Raw genomic sequence first — 23,801 nt, 5'->3', positions numbered from 1 at the left:
TGGATTTTTTTGCGTCGTCACTTAATATGTACTTTATATTAATTCCACCTGATAGAAAAATACCAACAGCTACATATGGACAAAAACTACTAAACAGGTTTTTATTAAACTTTACAGTAATATAGCATCGAAATTAGATAGGCTATAAATCTAATGTAGAGGACACCGCGGGTAGTGCTAGTATATCATATATAGACATAGTACAAGCTGTGACACCTATTATGTTATATCCTTGATTTTAGTTACGTTAGGCCTCAGAAAGTGATAATTCTCTTCTGAGACTCTAGGCATTAAATTACCACATTTCATTGCGATTCTACAGTTTAATCCGGTATATTAATATTGGAAATCCAATAATATATGTAATGTAGAGCTACAAGTTAAGAAACATACCTTTCTCATTAGATTGTAGAGACAAATACTTAACTACTAAATATTGTTACTATATATTTTACAGTAGATTAAAATTCAAAATCTTAAAACTAATGTTGATACAAACACACATTACGTACATTAAGAAGTAAAATAATACAATAATCTTTATAATATTTTTTTAATATCATTTGTAAATAATATGGCAGATCTATATAGCAAATGAGATATTTTTAACACGTAACATTTTGATATGTAAATATTTACGACAAGGTAGTCTGAACCACAACTATTTCGTTATACTAGTATTATACAAAAATTAAAAAAACTACTACACTCCTATTTCAAATCTTTCAAAGAGCGCACAAACAATACCGCCAACATGGCTATCACTGCACTGCCGACAGTACCCACGAAAATTTTTTTAATCTTCTTGTTATTTGGCTCTGTAGTAAATTCCTGAAAACCATAACAATATTAATCATTTTATCTCTACTATTGTCTGGAAATATATATATATTAAGATATATAATTGAAATAACAAAGGACTACATAATTTTAGGGTCACTATATTATAATTGCATATAAGGTAACAGTAAACAGTTTATATGGTTATGCATATAATATTATGGCTAAGTTATGAAAACTAAGCAGTAATGATACTAAATTAATTCTTCTGTAGTTTTTATAGAAATTCAGTTACTTGCACTGTTACTGTATTGTGCCTGCCATGTATACTAATATGAGATTTTTGCTCTTTAGATTTAATTGTGTGATTGCATTCAATATTGGGGAATTCTATAGGTTATATATAACATCATGTTATCACTAATAGGAACAGAGCTGCAATAAAAGATGTTGGATAAATGGGGAAAAAAGTGACAAAGAGGAACTTGCACAAGTCAGCTAGTACTTTAATATATATAACATTTACACATTAGTATTAACACATTATGGGAAAATGTAGACATTAGAGAAAAATTGTATCGTTAAAATAATAATAGTCACCTTTAACTGTGTATGTAATGTTATATCCATAGAATTTAAAATATTTGTAATTTCACTCAATGTGGCTAATGCAATATCGGAGGCATATTTATCTTTATAAACTAAACAGTCGGGTATTTTCTTCAATTTCTTTATAGCTAATGTATTTGCTAGCATACTCAAGTATATTCTATATAAATGCTGTGAACTTTCTTCTAGAATATCAGTTATTTCTATAGAGTTCAAATTTAAATTGGATTTATACCTGTAAATATATAATGTTAACTAAAATTACTATGCTGAAATCTCATACACATTAAAATTGAATACAAATGTTGTTTGAAGTAAAAAAATATTTAGCAAAAATATTGAAAATTACTACAAGTTTAATATTAAATAATGCCAACTACAAGATTAAATTAGTCACATGCGGTCTTATTACAAAAAATCTGTTAAAACTCAGACGAAACATGGTCTAAATGGTCGTGGTTTAAACCATTCCTAAAGTTAATACTTGGAATAAGCCTAACATTATTACGAATCCAGATCTAACAGAGGACTACTTAGTACTACAGTTAAATCATTCATTATGTATTCCATACAGAAATCAGTCACTCATGTCTGTTAGCGTACAATTACGTTCCGTTTTACCAGAAAACTGAAAAGATCAAAAATAATATAACTTCAAATAAATATGTATAAACTAAAAATAAATTTATTTCCATTTATCTATGTCGTCATTATAACTATTTCATTAATATATAAATATTTGTTAATGTACTATTAGGCTGAAAATCAGTTTTAAATTACAAATAGGAGTCCTATACGGAGAAAAGGAACGGCAGGATATTTTTATTGGATCGATTCGAATGGTGACTATTTCAAAGTCAAATAAGTGAAAATATAACAAATAATGTCTTTTATATATTTTTATTATCGTAATATTAGCTATAAATATTTTTAGTTAATATATTTTTAATTTAGTTAAAATATTTTTCCAAAAGCAACAACTTACAATACAATTTTTAAAATGGAGTTTGACTTTTTGTATTTAGACCACTGTTAAACTAGAGGCATCGCAGGTCTAACTTTAGACCATAGACAAATCACGATTTAGAGATAAACCTCATTTTGTAATAAGGAATACATTGGTGAATGGTTTATTACTAGTGCTAAGCGAGGTTTATCTTTTTGTAATAAGGCTGATGATGTTCACAATTATAATTTTAATTATTTACCAAGTCTAAAATAATTTTACACATATTTCTATTAAGAATACATTAACTTACAACTGTTCATTTTCTTGATATATTGGCAAGTTTTTGACTTCTTCTAAAAGTTTGTTTCTAATTTCAGCATTGTCAATTCCTAATTTAATAAGGTCTTCATCTGTCAGCTCCGTAAGAGTTAGTTGACCTATGTTTTGTTTCCTACAATGAAAAATGAAAATTTGTTTTACTATAGTTACAAATTGGAAAATACACTCTACAAGTATACTGTTTGATGTATTAAACAACAGATATGACATCCAACGATTATGAATTTAAATATTTAACATAAGATTCTAATTGGTTTATGTTGCTTTCCAATAAGATAAATCTGTTATAGATTTCACCAATATATAATAAATTAGAAAAAAAGAGAATATGTATTACCTAAAAATATCAACATATTTTTCAGCTCCAATTCCTATTAGTAGGGCTCCTATAGTAATGTCAAACTCTAAAGGATCAATTTTATTAATTAAAGCTAATTTAGAAATAGACTCTATTTCGCTACCCATGCTGTAATCTATTTAATAATTAAGCATTTCTCTTAAAATCTTTGAAATGAACGAGAACTGAAAACTCCGAATAGAAGGGAAGCAAATATGAAATTACAGAACTGTCAAGTAAATGTCAATCAAGTTGACAGTACGACTAGATATAAAATCAGTAAGTTTTTTACTGTGCTAAAGTTCTGTTTTCACTGCAACTAATTACAAATTATATCGGAATCTCGGCTTTTTATGATAATTTGAATTGTACAGAAAGTCATGGCACAGTGGTTTACACGACGACTTAGACTCAAAACATTATCAGTTTAAATGCTGGGCTATATCACGCCACTGGATTCAATTATTGTATATGTGTATATATCGAAATATCGACATGGTCAAGAGATTTTACTTCAATTACTAAGAATTGTAGTAGTGAAATGTTATAACTGTCAAATCCGCTCCTTTTGAAACTAATTATTTTAGGCCTAACGGTTTAGCTCACCGCTTTATGTCCTATAGCTGCGGGTTCGATTCCTCGCACGTTACAAACCTTTTTATTTATGAATATCAATGTTTGTATTGATCTGGGTGTTTTCTATGTACCTATATTATGCATGTACCTATTACAAAAAAGTATCTTTGTATTTATATCAGTAGTCTGGTACCCATACAATACAAACTATTTGGGACTAGGTGGTCATGAGTTAAGTGTCCAAGGATATTATTATTATTATTAGATATTATTCACAATAGAAAATGTTTGTATGTATTCCTATCATTTAGGTGTCTAGTACACATAACACAAACTCTGGTTCGCTTGGAACTAGATGGAGCTGTGTGAGTTGTCCAGAGATATTACCTATATGATATTTATAACTAGCTGTACCAGCGACTTCGTCCGCGTAAATAGTGACCTTGATCAAATAATGAAAAAATTTGACCTAAACCAATAAAAGCCAAATGAATAAGTTTCATCGTATCATCTTCAAAAATGACGACACTTCCATACATAACTCTTTCAACTCCTTATAACCCTTCTATCGCATTCAAAAGTAGCCTATGTAATATTTTTACAAAATTTGATGGCCTATTTATTTATATTCAATCCTCAGCCTCAAAAATCAGTTTCTAGCTTCAAAAATGACAAATTTACATAAAAACTTTCATCCCATATTTTATTTTACCCCCTAAGGGTAAGATTTTTATAAACTTATTATGTCATATTTATTTAGATTTAATCAACAGCCTCGAAAATAAATTTCAATCTTCTAGTTTCAATAATATCGAATTTATATAAAAAAAATTATGCTCTAATTTATTTAACCCCCTTAAGGATAATATTTTTATTTAATTAGCAGCCTCAAAAATAGGTTTCAAGCTTCTAGCTTCAAAAATGACGATTCTTTCATACAATCTTTCATCCCCAATTTCAACCCCTTACAACCCTTTTTTCGCATTAAAAGTAGCCTATGTCCTTTCTCAGGGTCTAGATTATCTGTGTACTAAATTTCATTTAAATCGATTCAGTAGTTTTGGCGTGAAAGCGAGACAGACAGACAGACAGACAGAGTTACTTTCGCATTTATAATATTAGTAAGGAAGTAAGGATTCTAGAGAATAATAATTGACATACACTGTTCAGTGTATTTCAAATTAAACGTGTACAGAAAAATAAAACAGAATACTTGGAATACTTTGAAACTCTATTTCGATCTTCTACTTTTATTATGGATATATATAAAAATTAAATACTTATGTCACTATTAACAGTTCTAAGACAATATGAATCTAAGGATTTAAATTATCCACAATAACTTTAACGGCTTCCCAAGTCTCGCGTGCCGTAGATACTATTTGAGCGGCAGGCAGTATATAGCCATAGGGTCCGACGGAGTCTCCAAGATCGACATGGTAGGAGTATTTAATGCCCGCACGTGCTTTTGCCCAATCATGTGACATTCCTGAAGCTTCTTGACGTACTTCAGCAGCGGTTCCAATCTGAAATTGAATAAAATGCGATTGATTGTTAGTAGTGCGAACTAGTGGCCAGCAATGTATCATGTGAGGTCAATCTCAGGCGCTTTCTGAAAACCAAAGTGATTAAATCCTGGTGTATTGGTCACAATGGGGTATCTAGCCGGACTTCATGCTCATTCTATCTTACGCAATTGCATGATGTCTCGGCAACGCATACCTTCCATCAGCGCAAGCGGATGCACTATTCCATTTTTTTATTAAAAAATAAATGAATAAGCAATTATTAGGTAAATGTTATGCACTCGTATGAATAGGCTAATTAAGTATATTCATTTTAGAATGGTAATGCTGTAGGCTGTAGCACGTTAGTTGCGGATTTGTTCAATTCTTTCTTCTAACAATAACAATAAAACTTTAAATTGACTTAAATTTATGTGCAATCCATGATTTTTTTACAGTTGCCGTTTATCGTTTGAAACATTTTCAATTATGTAGCTTTCTATTATTTAGATGATTTTTAGTATAACTAGACATAAGTTTTACTTATAAATTTTATTTGAAATATTTTCATAGTTCAGAAGTGTGACTATCGAGATTAGCTGGATAATGAAGATTCGTAAATAGCGTTACAAAGAAATTAATAACGGTATAGCTCCTTGTTGCGAGTTTATTTGCCTATATGAATTTTATAATTACCTGGTATTTAGTGCCATACATGTCTGCGAGTGCCGCAGTGGCTAGTTTACCCATTTCCATGACGAGTGTGTCATCATCATTAGGGATCCTTGTGGGGGCGCTCGGCACCAACCACGCTTGAGAATACGCGTGCAGGGAAATGTACGCCTGATAAATAAAAACCATTGCATTACTATGTGACAATGACAAAGAATTGCTTTGCGAAGGCTGGATATTAGATTGAGTCCATTCCGATATACATTTTCTATTTCAGCTCCAGGCTAATTGTCGGCGAGCCAGAGGGTTTTTCCGCCAATTATATCCTCCTGATGGGAAATTTCTGATATGGTTTAGAAAGTTGTGTTATGAAGTTTAGTTAAAGTCAGCTCTGGTTCCGAGGGTGGATTGAGAGGCAGCATCCTCGCAAACAAAGTCTGTCATTTCCACCAGATTCAAGTTCATGTCAAATCAGAGTTAAACCTACAACACTGAGTTTATTATTGAAGATAAAAAATAGTCATAACCTTAACCATCTTAGAAGTTATGGACCGGAAGTAATATTGGTTACCTTGACCTTTTACTGGCTCCTGGACCATGAGCGTTCTACAATATTTTGTGTCAATATTTGTTTGGTGAGACGAAGAAATGATGTACCTATTACATAATTAAGGTTCAGGATGTATGCAACTACCGAAATATCGGGAGCTTATAAATAATATTATCATGGTAAATATCCAGTTTATTTAATGTGAACAGTTCTGCTATTACTTTCAGTTGAAAGTATAGAAAATATTTTGAAAGTAACAATCCGCTCATGATAGTTACTCTGTCACAATTTCTCACTATCAAAATGCGGTCTACCTTAACAGCTTTGTGAGAATGATAAATTGCAGCATTGCAACCAGCAGAATAGAAACTGTATAGGTACCTACTTTTGATTTCTAACCGGCGCAGTCCATATTATTAGTAGATACTTAGTGGTATAGCACTTATTTGTGTCGCCGCAATTTCAACGTAAAAGTCAATTAGTAATAATAGCTAATTGTTGGAACTTATATAGGTATCAATACACCGCAATTGACAATATTTACTTTATGTAACTGATGACTGGATAAAAGTTACTAGAAATTCCTAATTTTTTTGTTTCTTTTCATCGCTTAAATTTCTCATTATTATAGTTAAACAAAGATTTGTTTAATGTACATTATTATTAACAAAATTCACAAGGTACGTCACCAGGCCTCATCCTCAGCTATGGCAATATCTCTATTTCTATGGATTACCTTAATTTGACCTTTACGTTCAGCTAAAAACTCTGCGACTGCTTTAGTTTCTGGTTCACTGAAGGGATGCGGGCCGGCGTAGTTGTCTGCGCAAATGTCTCGAGATGAATCCTGTTCCCCCCACCGGTAGTCCCAGTTGCGATCCAGATCCACGCCCATACACTCTCCTCGACCCCAATTCCATGGCAACCTTCAGATAATTATAAATTGAATATAAAATAAAAAAAAGAACGAAGTATTTTTTTTGTTTCCCAGTACAAATAACCTAATAAAATAATATATATGAATTCCTATAACTGCTACTCCCAAAATTCTACTGTACTGAGTTCTACTATACTTAGCCTGCTTTGATGTAAACTGTAATCTATGTGGGCAACACCCATCAAAAATTGTACAAAACTACCTCCTACCCTCCATTCCAAGTGTATTTTATATTATAATATTAGTTTAAAAGAAATTTCTTAATAGACAGAAAAATTAATTTTAAAGACGTATCTGCATCTCGTACCTATTCACAAACTTTCACAGGAAAAAGTAATGGTTTAGTAAATACTTACATACTAAATAACACTTGGTTAAATAAAAGATAAGATAGAAACTCGTGCGGTAACGCACAAAGCACAAACGGTCAAAATGTCAACAACAAATTACCAACTTGTAATCTCGCTCTACTAATTCTGTAAAAGGGTTGCTTTGCTTTCTATGTTATGTAGGTCCAATAAGGTTATCAGAACATTCTTATCTATTATAATAATAAAAATAATAAGTTTATTGTGCAAAAAACAAATACAAAATGGATTTAACTAAGGTTATATATCTATATTATTTCCATATATGTATATAATAGTTCTTACTTATATCTATATATATTATTGAGATTTTTAAGTTTAGTCTTATATAATTAGAAAAGGCCACAAAAATTAATTGTTCTTAAAAAATAATAAAATCGATCGATATTAGACTCGGCCCTGATGAAAGTTTAAAACAGTTACTGCAAGGAAATTAGTTTTCTCATACTTAAGAATGACTCACCATGCAACAAAGTAGTCATCGGTCTGATCTCTATAAGAAGAGCGAGTTTTCTTCCAAAGTCGGTCGTGAGTGTGAGAATGCTCGTAGCCATCCGGGTTTAAAACTGGCATTATATAGATATCTACTTGTTTTAATATTTCGTGATCGGCTCCTGCATATAGGATAAATATACGTTTAAAATTTCCTGTACCTGTTAGAAATAAACTTAGGTAGTCATGTCAAGTAGCTCACTATTTGTCTATTATAGCAAGTAATTGCAAATTTATATTTTTTAATATGTTTTTATAAAATCATTTTTCTAATCATTTTGTATTTTAATTGAACACAAATTTGTCATTTAAATCCCATACCCTGGCCTTTTTCACCTTCTATAAGAGCTTGCAATATCCATGTCGCAACTGCAGGTGAAATCCATTCTCTGGCATGAGAGCCCGCATCTAACCACAACGCAGGTTTTTGACGAGACCCGAGTTTCCATTTTTTCTTGTCACCTTTTGTATCTTTTTTACCAGTTTCATTCCTATGTAATGATATCTGGAAATCGAATTGTAATGTAGTATTTTCGACCGACGTTTATTATATGTGTACGTAATATAAATATAGTATCTAGTATATATAAAATAAAATAAATAAGCGAATTCATAAACTTCACAATGAATGTGAGCATTCCTTAATTACTTAAGTTCCTCTCAGTATTAAAACTTCGTGCAAGTTAATTTTAGTTACTTTTCACACAAAATGACTACTTCGTACTAACAGCAGACACAAGTTGTATTTTTCCATGCGATTAGATAATTGTTAGTTTGATTATTTTTCATCTCCTAAATATTAAACTAAAATTATAACTTAAACTTAAAGCAAATGTTGAATATATTCTATATCAAATTAATTATATGTACCTTAACAGCTATTAATGGAAGTCCTTCAGATGAATTGCCCAGCGTTATAAGTTCTACTAAATCTCTGTATGAGTTTTGTAAGTAGTCTAAATAACGCAAAATGTCCGCATATCGATGATATCGCCTCCACGTCATTGGGTGGCCAAATACTTTGTTCGATTCTAATCTTTCTTTCTTTGAAAGTTTTGGGTTTTCGAGTACTACTGCTTTCTAATTAAAAAAAAGTTAGTTTTAAAAGTATATTTTGGTAATATTTATTATGAATTATAATAGAATGATGAACCCGCCTGCGCCAACGGCCTACGCTGGCACGACACCAGTAAAAATGATAATATGAGCATGAAGTCAGGTCAATACCACGTTGGTGTCCAGCGGGAATCGCATGGAAGTCAGCCTGACATGGTACATTATTAATTATAATAGTCCACTTTACTAACAATTAATCTTCTTCCCCCCGTCTGGTAATAGGTACTATAGATATGGTTCACCCATTTTAGTTCAATTTTGATTTAGTTGCATAGGTCAAAAGATGTTTTTCATCATTTATATTCATGCCTTTTTTAATAACAATATTTCTAAAATCGTTTGTAGAATTAATAAAAATGTTTTTTTTAATTAGTTGTATCTAAAAACTTGCGTAGGATAGGTTTTATGCGATTACGATTACTAACAAACATACAGTACCTGTAAGTCTCTGATCAGGATGTCAAAATCTATGTTATAGTAGCTGAGATGATGTTTAACATCCTCTAGGAGGTCTGGTGGCGTAAGAAGATCTATATACCCATTAACTGTGGGATTGGTCCACCACATTAGACCAGAACCATCACCTTCTTCTTGCAATTCAACTATAGCAGATAGCTTGTCTTTACTTTTTGGGTATATTCGAAGTAACTGATAACCTTTATATGTTATTCTCGGTGATTTCTTTTTCAATTTTTTATCTATAACATATTTATATGTTAAAAACATATTGTGTAACTGAAAGTATCACTAAAACAAAATCTTAGTCCTACGCAGTTTAATTCATTTTTTTACAAGTACCGTATAGTAAGTAGTTCCATAAAGTAGAAAATCATTAAACGCCTAGGTCTATTGATGATTTTCGAAATTCAGTAACAAGAATATAAATTCTTGCACCGCTCAACAACTGTTAAATAACCCTTAATAAATTAAATTTATACATAAATTATTTTTTTTTGTTTTGTACGATACACAAAACTAAACATATGACAGATCTTGATCAGAATAGATTTTTTATTTTATTTTGATTTATTGAGACTGTTTTGTTTTTTGCCTTTATTCGTATACTTATTTGTGAACCGACATTTATGTATAATTGTTTTTGTTATGTTTAGTGTTTTCACCATAAATCTCAATAACTATAAGTAGTGTATATAGGTTTTATGTTACCTGTGCTTATAGATTCCAAATAAAATCCATCGCTTATTTCCGTGTTAAGTAGAGCCGAGTACCAATCAGAATTGGGCATCGTCCATGGTGACACTGTTGTTGCTGAGGGTTTGGGTTTCGGTTTTTCAAACCAACTGGCGCCTCCAAACCAGCTAGATTTTGATATCCAATCGTAAATTTTCATGAAGAAGCCTGCCAATAGATTTACAGAAATACGAAATAGTAACGAAAATCATATGAATTTGATAAACCTAATATTAATTGTTGGAAATTTCCTAATCGATCTACTTAGTAACCAAGAAAGCGTAAAACAATTGCGTTCACTTTCAAAATAATTAAGGGTTTAAAATTTTCAACTACTTTCCGTATCCTTCTAACTTTCTTGCCTGAACTTGATTGTATCCTAATAGATCATTGACTCGTCATCAAATGACTACGATTGTAATAGTATAATATATTTAATGCTTATAGTGGTACACATGTGTATTAATGTAGAAATAAATAAATATATGCTAGATATTTCACCATTTTCTAACTGCTGCTGAAGTCTACTCTGTAACATTAAGCAAAAAAAGTATATCAATATCACTGTAGAAAAATTAAACAGAAGATGCACGCTACACGCAGTTGAGCTAGTTTTCATAAAATAAATTCATATTCAATAAATTGATACAATGAATTTGCTTATAAAATAACAATTTAATGTTATTACTATTTTTCACCTTTGTGGGCTTTGTACAATGTACAATGTCTAAGTGTGTATGCTTGTCTCACCTATTTCTACCGTCTAGAAATTATTGTATAAGCTTTATACAGTTTTGAAGAGATATGGTAATGAAGTTACGGGGTATGGAGCTAATAAAGGTACCACGGGCGTCAGAGGACGACTACTTATATTAAATAAATTAATAAATTATACATATTATTGATTAAGTAGCAATTGTAGTAAATAATGAATAAAACTTGTAAGTAATACTCTTCCGTATCTTAACCAAACTAAATAAATTATATGAATCAATCCTTAATTTATTTTCAATTTGATAACAAAAAGGAAGCAGTTAGTATTACATTTCTTTTCCTTTAAGTATGGATCTAATTCGTCGTTTGATATAATCTGTAGATCTGGGCCAACAACCTAGCCGTAAGCGTAACTTTTCTGCTCCATAACTCAGGCCACGTGCGATAGTCAGGCAACTGGTTGTGACTGTACTAGTTTTCCGTAAATTTGTAGGTTTCCTTTACTAGTAATTTATTATCTTAGTACCACCTACATAGATAATAAAGCAATAAGTTGTGAACTAGTGACCTCTATCCTAAATATATTAAAATATAGAAAGGAATACATATAGACGTATATACTAACTATAATATTTTCTATTTTGTTTTTATGTCAGTCAGTTTCAAATACATGCGAGTAGACTAAACTTAGCTGATTACTCGTATACCTATCCAAAACATACAGATTTACGAGCCAGAAAAATTGCCTGCGTAACTAGTCATTTAATGAGATAATTGTGGCAATTTAAGCATAAACTTTTTAAACAGTTTTGTACCTAATGTTATTTTTAGAGTTGGATATACTAGTATGGACATTATATTACTAATACTACATAATTACATTGCATTACTACTATCTTCTTCCTCAAAAAATGCCTGCCATACTCATATAGCATATCATATACATGCCTACTGCTGCGGCCATAAGTTACGGTATTCGTGGTTTAAAAAATATGTAACAATATTCAGATATAATGTGCCTAAACTTCCAAATAGTTGGTTTCTACGTGACTAAAAGAGATTTATAGACATAACCTCATTTTACTTTCTTTTATGAGGTAATTAAAAAAGTCGAACATTGTTAACTTGTACCTATATACCGCATAAACTCGTTCACCCTTTAAGTACCTACCTACTAAATACGATAATAAGATACGTAGCAAGACTTTATTATCATGGTTCACTTATTCGTAATTAAATAAAGGACAACAACATTAAATAAAAATAATAGTTTTATTTGTTTAATACCTATTTGCATACTTAATTTCATGGAACACATTGTATTTTAATAGATATTATATTAATATATTTCTCACGCTGCTTACTCATACGATAATTAAATAACAAAGTTAGATAAAATCTACCAAAATATAAATAGATGATACCTGTTGTTGACAGGTGCTGCAGTTACATTTAACGAGTATTTAATTCCCACACTGCTTACTCATAGAATAATGAAATGTTTATTACGACAAATACGAATCGTAAAATTGTAAGTATTATAAGACAAATATCGTTAATATTCGATACTGAAGTTACATATAATACCTATCGAATAAAATACTGCAATAACTACTTATGACATTCAATAAACCCACCTGAAAACCAACCTGGTTTTGCTGGTTGCTTCGGAGGTTTTTTCTTAAACTTATCACCCTGAAAAAATGTAGAAAACCAAGCAGTCTCTTTCGGTGGGCAAGTAGTTTTTTGCAGGATTTTTGTTGATTTAGGAGTAGTACTAATAGATACTCGATGGTGGGTGACAGTGATAGGTTGACGGGTTGTGGTCACCCGTTTTGGTTTTGTTGGAGGTCTTGCCGTTGGACGCCGAGACGAAGGTCTTCTAGTTGTCCAATTAGCTATCTGCTCTACATTTTCACTGAACCAGAAATGTTCATTTCCAGGATGACCAACAGTTGGGTATGAGATTCTGTTAGGTTTCAAAAAAGGTTTTTTTGTCACTATAAAGTTTGTATGACTCTCGATTTTGATATTGGTAGTTTTAATTACTTTTTTCTTTTTACCGTCATTATTTTTGACAGTCACATTAACTTTGGGGGCTTTATTTTTTAGTATCACTTTGGCACTTGGTTTCCTAGTCGATGGTTCTAAAGATTCAGAGGAATCTTCCCATAAATCGAAAGGATCAAAGGAAGTTGAATCTGAAGTGTCCGAATATCGTACGGGCGAAGTGAGCGCGATGGCCGCGCACGCCAGCAGCGCTAGCAGCGCCAGGCGACGCGCCATAGGGCGAGCGTGTGCGCATGGCGAGGTGCGCGTGCACTGTAAGTCCTACTGTCACCTGTGTGTATTGCACCGGGGAAACCACCTTCCCTGCCTCTGTCATTATGCGACGATCTCGCTTTCAACTTGAACGTGCCAATAGCCACTAGGTCAACCCGCCTATTCCGCATTTACCACTGTTACTGTAGCCCACTCTCTATAAAACCATTAGTTATTATGGTTTTCCCGGCGCCCTTAAACATACACGTTGAAATATAATGGTGAAAAAATGTCGTTACTTTTTCAGTTCACATTATACAGAAGTCAAACGCGCCTTTACAGACGGAAAGGGGGTTGTTAGTAATGTTGACTAATAACCCCATTGCTAGCAATGTACCATGTCAGGTTGACTTCCATCATCCATCCAGGAAACCATCGTGGTAAATTGCCTTTTGCGAACATGCCTAACTGACCTGACTTCATGCTCATTTTATCATTCTCCACTGGTACCCCGCCAGTGTAAACCGTTAGCGCAGGTGCATCATTCCATTCCCATCCATTAAAAAAGACAATTTATTTTTATATAGAAGTTTGCTCTCTGTGTCTAAATGCGGCAGAATGCATAAAAATAAGGATTCAGTTGCTCCAAACTACGCGAACTTTACGCGAAGCTTCAAATCTGACGTGTAAATCTACGAAAAAAATTGTGCTTCTCTGTCACTTATATTTTCAAAGATATTATAATAGCGTCCGGAGTTTGTCGAAAGCATCCTTTTAATATTCTACACTAGCATGATAAAATCGCCCCTTAAAATTAACTTAATAGAATGAAGGAAGGTAAATAGATCGTGTCTATTATGAGTTTATCCGTATTAATACTATAAACATGATCGTTTGTATGTATGGATGTATATTTATTTATTACACTTCTACGCAAAAACTACAAACTAAAAAAAACTTTACAGTAATATAGATTATATACCAAAATAACACAATCTATAGAGATATTATCTATGTGAATTATCTGAACTAAAAATAAGTACGAAAAAATTGTGCCCTCTGCGAGATATTTTAGCGTGCGTCTCTGAGGTTTTCACAATGAAACCGCAGAACCAGTTTTAATAAGTTCTGATGTAAAGATAAATAGGAGTTCTGAGATGAAAATAAGCTACTTAAAGTAATAATCCTGTGTAGACGACAGCGCGGGCACCAACTAAGCATTCGTGAGTGTGAATTGATATTTTATCTTTTCCGCATAATCATAAATTATAATTTTATAATTATAACATAAATTATCCTTATTATTGATACGGTACAGGTGTATTACCTATTTCGTATTAATAATAATATTCATTCAGTTATTTTCTCTCAGTCTGTCTCGATCTCTTCCCACCACTTGTATATACCTAAAGAATGATAATCCTTTGATATTCAAGTGGTCCTGCAATTTGCAGATTTCTGAGTACTCAGCGAATTTTAACCATTAATCATTTGATATTAATCTGTATTTAAATTTGGTGGTCAGTTTGACCACGTCTAGTATGTCAATACATGAACGTAACATAGAATTAGAACTCTGTAACATTACCTACTATTCAATATTTTTCCTGTTCAATAAAACAGGTACAGGTACATCTAGTTACTTTTTTTTGTTTATCTACGTTACTTGTGCATAGCTTTATATATAGCTACGTTATTTAGATAGATAGATAGATAATTACATATTATTACTTTCGTATGTAATGGAAATTATCTGGTGATATTAGTTTCATTTGATAATAATGCGTGAAATTTAGTCCACACTGCATGGTCGACGAACATCGAGTGTCGTATGTTCCGAGCCATGTTGTGGGGGCGTAATTTATTAAATTATACCTAACAGTCAGTAGTAAACTGATGCACCACTGAATGTCATTCATTACTGATATTGTTATTTATGGGACACAGTCACCTAGATATATCAAAATAATAATTGCATTTAATAATGTCTAGTAAGACAAATTCAATATTGTCTACTAAGCACCTTACATTTTCCTATTGTTATTTAGTATATAAGATCATTATTTCTATGTACATATTGTCAGTCTATTATCATCTGTAATATATGTACATCGTCTCGACCAACAACATCGTATTATTCACCCGCAACATTATTTATTACCTTCATATATTATAGTTCTCAAATTAGTTTTCTATTTTATATTTATACATATAGAGATATTGTGTCTGTAATCCAATATAGGTATTATTGATATTTTGCAACGAATTAACCTACTCCATAGGACTATGCTTGTAATTTGTTATACAATGTCATTACAGCTGGGTAGTGCTTTATTTCTTTTATCTATCTGTTTAGTTTAGTTCAGTTCTGAGAATCTCCTCTATAGACATCTCGGTCTATAGCTCGCTGAGCGTCTCGAAGGTTCCTCATAATATGCATTTCCCTACGTAAAAATCTTATCCTTATAAGTAATCTCTTGTAGACAACCTGCAAATATAAATAAACAGTACGACTTTAGGTTTTAGTTTCACAAGTCTCTGGCAATACAGTGTATAAAGGCTATAGATATGACGGTTCTGGGTACTCAACTGTGATGTGGTTTTCCGGGGGCTATCTAAGTAAATCTCCAGATGAAATCAAAGGCGGTAATTTAAAAAAAATACTGCAAAAAATTCCCAACTAGTATTTTATTATTTAGATAGTAATAATATTTATCAGAATAACCTCGAATTAATATAGCATCTGCTTAATATCATCATTGTATATTAATCATTACACTTAGGTATATGAGACATGTAACACATTCCAATTAGGTAAGCAGATAGTTCAGATACATTGTAATGTTGTCATAACATTGAGATATTATTTTTATTACTGGTTGCAAATGGCTCTTCGTGATTCTTAATAATTATATCACATTTAATTTCTACACGATTTGGTCACATGCCTATTTTGTTACAAATTGCAGTAATTGCAGCTTAATCTATTTCAAGCTGACTGTACATTACCATTAAAATAGATAGATAACCTTGCAATATTTAATCTTCGAAATACTAAAAATACATAATGTTTGTAACTATTTAAAGGTTAATCAACCTGTATATACTTATATGAGAATGTGTTTATTGTATAATAATTAACAAAAAATAATAGGAAGTATGAACTTCCTAAGTATGTATATGTTTTTTATGAACTAACTGATAAATAAATCGACGACCGTTCTATTCAGAAAACAACTTTTTGTGGATTGACTCTAGTATTAATTTGGTCTAATGTTATAGTTTTCCATAATAGAGGACAGGCTCAATTTATCAATTTTCAGAGTCCGGACTACCAAACACATACCTAATTAGAATAGTTGTAAACATATAACAATTCATTACTAGTATATATCTTATAAGAGTATATTATTAAATTTATGGTATTATTCAGACCTTATATATATGTATATTATCTCATACATATTGTTAGATAAAATCATTAGACAACATTATAGTGATTCTGATTACCTTCAGAATTGATAACGGAAGAGCTTCACAGCTTATGTTATCGACTACAACTCGAGTTGAAACTTTGTAACTTTACCTCAAAAGTTAGTATTAGTCAGTCAGTAATTATATTATATGTAGCTTTCAAGCATAGTAACACTAAAATGCTGTATTAATATCCTTTGTCTCCCCACAAATGTGTTACAATAATACAATTTATGTTAACTTTCTTACTTATCTAATCAAATAATACTAACTTAGCTTTGTTCTGGGTCGCCAAGCTACTAATTCACTAATGAATCAGCAGTCTGATTGGATCCAAAAACAACAATGAGTATTAGTAGGAATATCGTAGCGAGTGGTCGTGTGGTTCGGAGCCACAGCGCGCTTACCAAACCTTAGAAGTGGTACCTACCTACGTATTGTACGTTACATGGGGCAATTACCAGCGCTCCAATAACCTACCTAGTTCAAGGCACTCATTCGAGTTTGTCAAGTCGTCGTCGGGGCCAAGAGAGTTCACTGCCAGTTCCAGCCAGTTCACTGTTTGACGGTGCAGGTCATTGCCGTGCAAATCGTTTGTTTTGTCTATCCGGTTTGCATTGCTGCACGATGCTCGTATGTATAAGTTCTATTGAAAATCTTGTTTTCTCTTTTATTAAGCAGATCTTAATTATTAAATTACATCTGAGATACTTTTTTTAGTTGTTAAAATATTCGGTTGTAAATGATTATTTTACTTATTATCTTAATTATTCAATTTATTACAAAAATAATAAATTAAATAATTTACTTCTAAACAATCGGGAAATAATAAAATTTGCTGGTCACCACGCAAGATCGCTTGCAGGAGAGGTCGAGATGAGACCGAATGTTAATATAACTTTTAACTTTACACAAGACTCTTGCTTCATTCACGTCGTTACATACATATTCTATTAAACGTGTATCAGAATTGTAATTACACAGCATACTGGAATGGAATCCAATATGGCTGGCGGGGCCTGTTTAAATTTAATTAGATTTATTGATGGTATTTTCTGTTGGAGAACAATTCCTGGCCAGGAAAGTTCCCGTGTCTATTGTTGTATCCTGAGTACAAAAAGACTAAAAAGACAAACGGATAATGCGAGAAGGTAAATTACTAAGGCCATCAGGACAATTATTATTACCTAACTGATATCATTACATAATTTGTAATGAGTATTTTGTCATACGAGTGAAATGGCACACAAGCTGTCAGTTTATCATAAACAGTATCATAAATGTCACACAGGTATAAATACATGGAGGCATCACTAACTACCACTACGTGTTCCTGTTGCCTCCATATGTCTTACCTGCCTGCAAAAAAACCTTCATTTATTGGCACTTCGGTGAGCATGATACGTGACATAATCGCCAAAACTGCAATTAATTATTTTTATTATTCATTTTGCCGTTACTATTAACACTACTGATCACCCGAAACTGCTTGGGTACAAGTAGTTTCATATGTTATTGTTGTTATGCGTGTTTTGTGTTGTGATTTAAGTTGGCCGTGTTTTTGTGAAGATTGAAAAAAAATCTAATACGTTTCGCGCTTTAACCTTTTAATATTCAGTATTTATATTAGAATTTTAATTATATATTTTTGCTAATGTGAGGTGAAACATTATGTTGCTAGTAATTTAAGAAGAAAAATATTCGTATATGATGAGAATTTAATGAACATAAAATATTACTTACAATTTATTTAAAAGAATCAATTAAATATTACAATTATTAAAATTCCTATAAGAAAATGTTTGAAACGTTAATTTAATTATACGTATTACATACATCTTAAAAACATTATACAATTTTCTATGCATTTTCTAATACTTAGTGTGGCGAATTAATTCAAGTATTAATAATTGTTGAAGCCTTCTCATATATACATATTGTTATTTAACAAATAATACTGGTGAGTAGACCTAAAGAGACTAGTAGAGTAACTACTTTATTGAAAACTAAATTCATAAGCTTACCTACTGTTACTTTTCAAATTAATTTATTACAGAACGCATCGTATCAGAAAGGCTCAATCTACGGTCTACCCGTATTGGAAATGTTTTTGTTTTTATAATACGTTATGTTTTTGTTTCCATGAACAATTATTGTATGATAGAAAATATTTGAAAAATCATGAATTTGCCTATAATTTTAGGTAACTTTACAAAGAATTACAAAAGGCATATTTGAATATATTTATTACTTTCATTGTATTTATTTGTAAATAATGTACGACTAAATAATAATGAAACAAATAAGAATCGTATTATACGTCTACATATTTAAGCTCACAGCTTGTCTGATATGGTGATACTAATATTATACCTAAATACGAAAGTGTGTCTATCTGTTTATTTGTTCTAGTATAAATTTATACTTTTTATTAATAAATTAATACACTAATTACTCTCTGGATATACAAGTATTAAAAAAGTAGTTACGGTACGACGATATGTTACAAAATGATCTCCCTAGACCGATCGAGCAGAGTGTATCGATTATCAAAGCTTTATCTACTTTCATAACTTGTCTAACGCGCATATACAGGCCGACTCCAAAGAATCTTGACTACTCTCATAGCAGTGCCGGATGAAGCCAGCCCTGGGTCTGTAGCAAATTAAATATAGGCCCAAAGTGGCGACACGTATGTTTAGACTTTTACAATTAAAAAATATCTGTTTTTTTATTGTATTATGTCCGTGTGCGGAGTCCTTATTGCCGTAACTAGGCAATGACTCTTAGTAATATCAGAAATGAAATTGTATTTGTTACACTGGTTGTTAATTGTAACTTCGTATTTCGCATGCTTTTTAGAGATGAGCGTCTTGTGATACATACATATATTATATTGCTCAACCAAGGTGAAAGGTGCTAGTATTTACAGACAAATTCCTACACTAGCATGTTAGGCATTTATATTAATCTACTCATAAGTACATGAATTAGAAAAAATCGAAACCCTAATAACATCAATCATTATGTCCATCGTAGTAAAGTTTCTCAGTACTACAACTTGGACATACGCCGTGCACTCATAACTTGGAATAATATAAGAAACGGAATGAGTGTATTGGCATATTATATATTAATGTATCACTAGTTAATTACTGCGGTACGGTCTGCGTGAATTGAATAGTTTCGACAGCCACATTAACAAATACCTAATTTTATATAATTGTTATACCTACTTATAAATGGTACAGCTAGATTTTCTTGTAAAAAATTTATTGAATTCACTTCGTAGTCTTTATAGTCCATCCCAGTAGATGTTAATCGAAAAATACTTTCTATGTAGAGAATAAGGGCATTCTTCTATACTATAGATAAAATTAAATTTCTTGCCAGGAGTAGATAGGAAAATAAAATACATAGACATCAAGAAGTGGCAGTACATCTTTACAGCCCTACAAAATACGTCTTATTCATTATTATATAGATACTTATTATAAATACCATGTGAAGGTTTCAATAAAATGTTCATATTGATCCGAATGAAACATGTACAGAACATAATGTGGTTTTACAACTAGAATTATTTTATTGTAATTCATGCGGACAATATCGTGAACTACAACTAGGTTTATTATAAATAGTCTTGAGAAGCACTTGTGATAGATTTATGTCGGTACTATCTGTGGTAGGTACTGCAAAGGTCTAAGAAATTAATAATGTCAACACTGCTTTACATTAAAAGAAGCGTTTTAACCTAGTCAACCTTGTCTTTCAAAGAATATCGAGGAGTAACGACAGTTGGTACGTTTTTATAATATTCTGCATTAGCTATGCCCGCGACTTCATACGCGGGGTATACGGTATAACAATACATATATCTCTTAAATCCTCTCCAAACTCCTCGGCGCGGCGTGTTGAGTCGCGGTTTGGTCGCCGAGGAGTCAACACTAGGCTTCCGAGCTGTACCCGAACTCTATTCAACGCCTGATGACGTGTCGGGATATGGATGTAGACTCAATAACCGTCGGAATTTGATCGCCACTAGAGAAGGTCGTAACGCTAGTCAGATTTCCACACCGAGTACTTGTAATCTCACACATGCTAAATGTGAATAAATTTGTGAAAAAACAAAATAATATGAATCCATCAAGTAGTATATTTGGTATTGTTAACGAAACTATTAGAGGGGCTAACTTGTAAATGCAGGTGCATAGTAATACGTAGGTAACGCTGTTAAGTGTTCAGAATTAATTTTACAATAAAAAACGAATACTAAAATCGACGACGAACATAATAGCTAGAAATCGTTTGATACAAAAAAAAACAATAATTGCCATTGACTTAATTATTTTATAGGGTTAATTTATTTTTTTCCCTATTTTGAGTATTTTTGCAGTCGTGAACTCTGCCAGGTATTCACAATGTACAATATAATAGAGGCACCGCCAATGAATTCGTAGAAATTAACAACACCAACGACCAACAGTGTCCATTTCTTTTATTGTATTTCTAAGAACAATAACATTGCTTTCTGTCGTGTTCGATGGCTATAGAAAATTAGATACCTAGCTATATGCGGAGTAGCAGGTATCTGTTTTTGTGTAGGAGAACAGGTAAATAATTCACATTCTTGGAAATAATTATTAAATATTTATGTGCATAGGTAAAAAATGAATAAGCTCGTTAATACTAATGTATTAGCACAGATAACATAATTCGTATTAGTATAAAAACGTAATCTGTGGACATTAACTGTACATTAGTATTAAATTAGTATAAAGTAAAATAAATTAGAAAAACGGTATATAATTTCTTTAACAGTCACTCAAATTGTCTAACTGTACATTTATTTGAGAATTTTAAAACCTATTTACATCCCTATGCTCTCTTCTTCTCTTTTTGTGCTTTACCATTCTAAATAGAATGTTAAAGGACAAAAAGAGAATAAGCTACGCTATATTTCGCGAGATATGTAAAAGTTTTATAGTTGAGGTACAACAATGTCTAGATAAAAAATTATAATGAGTAAGCGAGAGTCAGTGCAAAATAATTAGTTATAAAATGAACGGAATGAAAAAAGGGTTTTAACCCACGGTTTAAGGCAAGTAACATGATGTTGATGTTTGACTTTTACAGAATCCTTATGTATGCAGAATACGAAATCAAATGATTTTCGTAATACTCTACATGTTTTGCATATCTGGGTTTTGGATACAAGTTGAAGCTAATGGTTCTTTATCGTTCGATCCGGTTGTCATTCAACTCAAAGAAGACCATCATGCAACACATACAAAGAATACTGTTAAGGTAAATAACACAAGAATATAATTACTTCCTTTAAATCATTTATTCATAAAAAAGTAACCTCAAATGTTGTTTTAAGAATTTGAAATAAGGTACTCCAAATTAAGACAGACTATGAATGGCGAGAAGTAATTTAAAGCTTGTATGAGTCCTTTCACGATTCACACTTATTGTTTTCTCTTACTCTAATTATAAAAATAATAATAATAAAAATTAAAAATAAATAATTAAAATTGAAGTCAATCAATATGAATTGATGACAGTTGTTTATTATTATATAATTCTTAAAATAAGTACATAGTACCTACATATTTGCGATAACATTATAATGATATTCTAGATCCTAACAATCAATTTGACATGCAAACAGGATTACTACGTTTTTTAATCAAAAAAATTAAAATAATAAAAATATCTACAGAGAGATCATGTACATGGCAGCCACAATATCAGTATCTTGGACGACAAATTCATGTTAGATGGACAGACGCTGCACATCATGTCCGGGTCTCTGCACTACTTCAGGTTGCCAGCTGCGTACTGGCGCGACAGACTACGTAAACTTAAGGCGGCCGGACTCAACTCTGTCTCTACGTAGGTTTTATTAGACATACATGTGTATATTTTATGTACCTGCAACCGAGGCCGCCATGGCTTCAGTCACATACCGCCTTACTTCCTTTGGTCATGGGTTCGATTCCTCGCGCTATGCAAATAATTGTATTCATAAGTATGTTTGTTTGTATTGATTGTGTTTTCTATTTATATTATGTATGTATTTATAAAAATCAATAATATATGTATTTCTATTACTTCTCTAATATCTATAAAACAAACTCTGCCTAGCTTAGGACTATATAGCGCTACGACTATATGTGAATTATACAAGGTTTTTATTATTGTTATTATTGGTTGAAATGCATTTGTATGAGAGGTAGCAATTACAGTCAGTAGATTGCCGGGTCGAGTTTCTACTGGATTACTGATGTGACCGTTAACAAAATGTGGTAAACTGAACATTGTTTCAACATAAGCATACTTATTTAATAGGTTATTTTATTTTCTTTTACTTTTCGGAGTACTAAGATATTATACCTCTTATCCTGAAATGTAACTGCCTTCTCTCACCCTTAGAAGAACCCCAAAATAGCAATTGCTTGGTGGCAGAAATAGGTGAACTTGATGGTACCCACGCATTATTTTTTACCAAGTTAACCTCGGCTGGTAGTTATAATGATAAATTTCTACAATGTTATCTTTCTAATTCACAGTTATGTGGAATGGAGCTATCATGAACCTGAGGAAAGACAATACGTATTTGAGGGTGACAGAGACATAGTCAGATTTATACAAACGGCAGCGGAAGAAGGATTGCATGTTTTATTACGGCCAGGCCCTTATATTTGTGCGGAAAGAGATTTGGTAAGAATATGAATATTATTTTTTATGTTAAAAGAATGACAAATATACTGAAGGCTAGGGGGCAGAGGTGGATTAAATTAAATACCCTATTACCAGCAATTAACTATGTTAGTTTGACCTCCATACAGTACCCTAGGATCAAATTTTTTCAACTCCTGGTGAATCCATCACGAAGGCCTAACTGACTAGACCTCGTGTCATCCT

General features: G+C 31.8%; 3 protein-coding genes across 5 annotated transcripts in view; 1 reads left to right on the top strand and 2 right to left on the bottom strand.

Moving 5' to 3' along the window:
* Positions 1 to 598: 598 nt before the first annotated feature.
* Positions 599 to 3,229, bottom strand: LOC131848513 (uncharacterized). Its single transcript, XM_059198405.1, has 4 exons — positions 3,015 to 3,229; positions 2,649 to 2,789; positions 1,381 to 1,624; positions 599 to 831 (listed from the first exon to the last, which is right to left on the bottom strand). The coding sequence occupies exons 1-4, from the start codon at positions 3,140 to 3,142 to the stop codon at positions 712 to 714; spliced, it is 633 nt and encodes a 210-aa protein (XP_059054388.1). The 5' UTR covers positions 3,143 to 3,229; the 3' UTR covers positions 599 to 711.
* A 1,596-nt stretch (positions 3,230 to 4,825) lies between these two features.
* On the bottom strand, positions 4,826 to 13,447 carry LOC131848419 (carboxypeptidase A2-like). Of its 3 annotated transcripts, none has more exons than XM_059198265.1 (9): positions 12,773 to 13,447; positions 10,398 to 10,589; positions 9,669 to 9,928; positions 8,985 to 9,194; positions 8,436 to 8,619; positions 8,086 to 8,236; positions 7,054 to 7,243; positions 5,792 to 5,938; positions 4,826 to 5,116 (listed from the first exon to the last, which is right to left on the bottom strand). In XM_059198265.1, exons 1-9 carry the CDS (start codon positions 13,419 to 13,421, stop codon positions 4,907 to 4,909), a joined length of 2,193 nt encoding a protein of 730 aa, XP_059054248.1. In that variant the 5' UTR covers positions 13,422 to 13,447; the 3' UTR covers positions 4,826 to 4,906. The 3 variants fall into 3 exon arrangements, with proteins under 3 accessions (XP_059054248.1, XP_059054250.1, XP_059054249.1); XM_059198267.1 differs by having other exon boundaries at positions 8,451 to 8,619; XM_059198266.1 differs by having other exon boundaries at positions 12,785 to 13,447.
* A 3,788-nt stretch (positions 13,448 to 17,235) lies between these two features.
* Positions 17,236 to 23,801, top strand: part of LOC131848481 (CAD protein) — a 30,589-nt gene continuing 24,023 nt past the window's right edge. Inside the window, exons 1-4 of the mRNA XM_059198361.1 lie at positions 17,236 to 17,504; positions 22,008 to 22,178; positions 22,597 to 22,769; positions 23,447 to 23,597. Of these exons, the coding sequence (XP_059054344.1) occupies positions 17,499 to 17,504; positions 22,008 to 22,178; positions 22,597 to 22,769; positions 23,447 to 23,597 (501 nt within the window). The 5' untranslated portion in view covers positions 17,236 to 17,498. The remainder of the gene's footprint in view (positions 17,505 to 22,007; positions 22,179 to 22,596; positions 22,770 to 23,446; positions 23,598 to 23,801) is intronic.

The sequence above is a fragment of the Achroia grisella genome, unplaced genomic scaffold, assembly GCF_030625045.1.
Source record: "Achroia grisella isolate CSIRO2021 unplaced genomic scaffold, CSIRO_AGI_Agris_v1 utg558, whole genome shotgun sequence".
Classification (NCBI taxonomy): domain Eukaryota; kingdom Metazoa; phylum Arthropoda; class Insecta; order Lepidoptera; family Pyralidae; genus Achroia; species Achroia grisella.
Note: the sequence above shows the minus strand (reverse complement) of the source record. Positions and strands in the feature narration are given on the sequence as shown.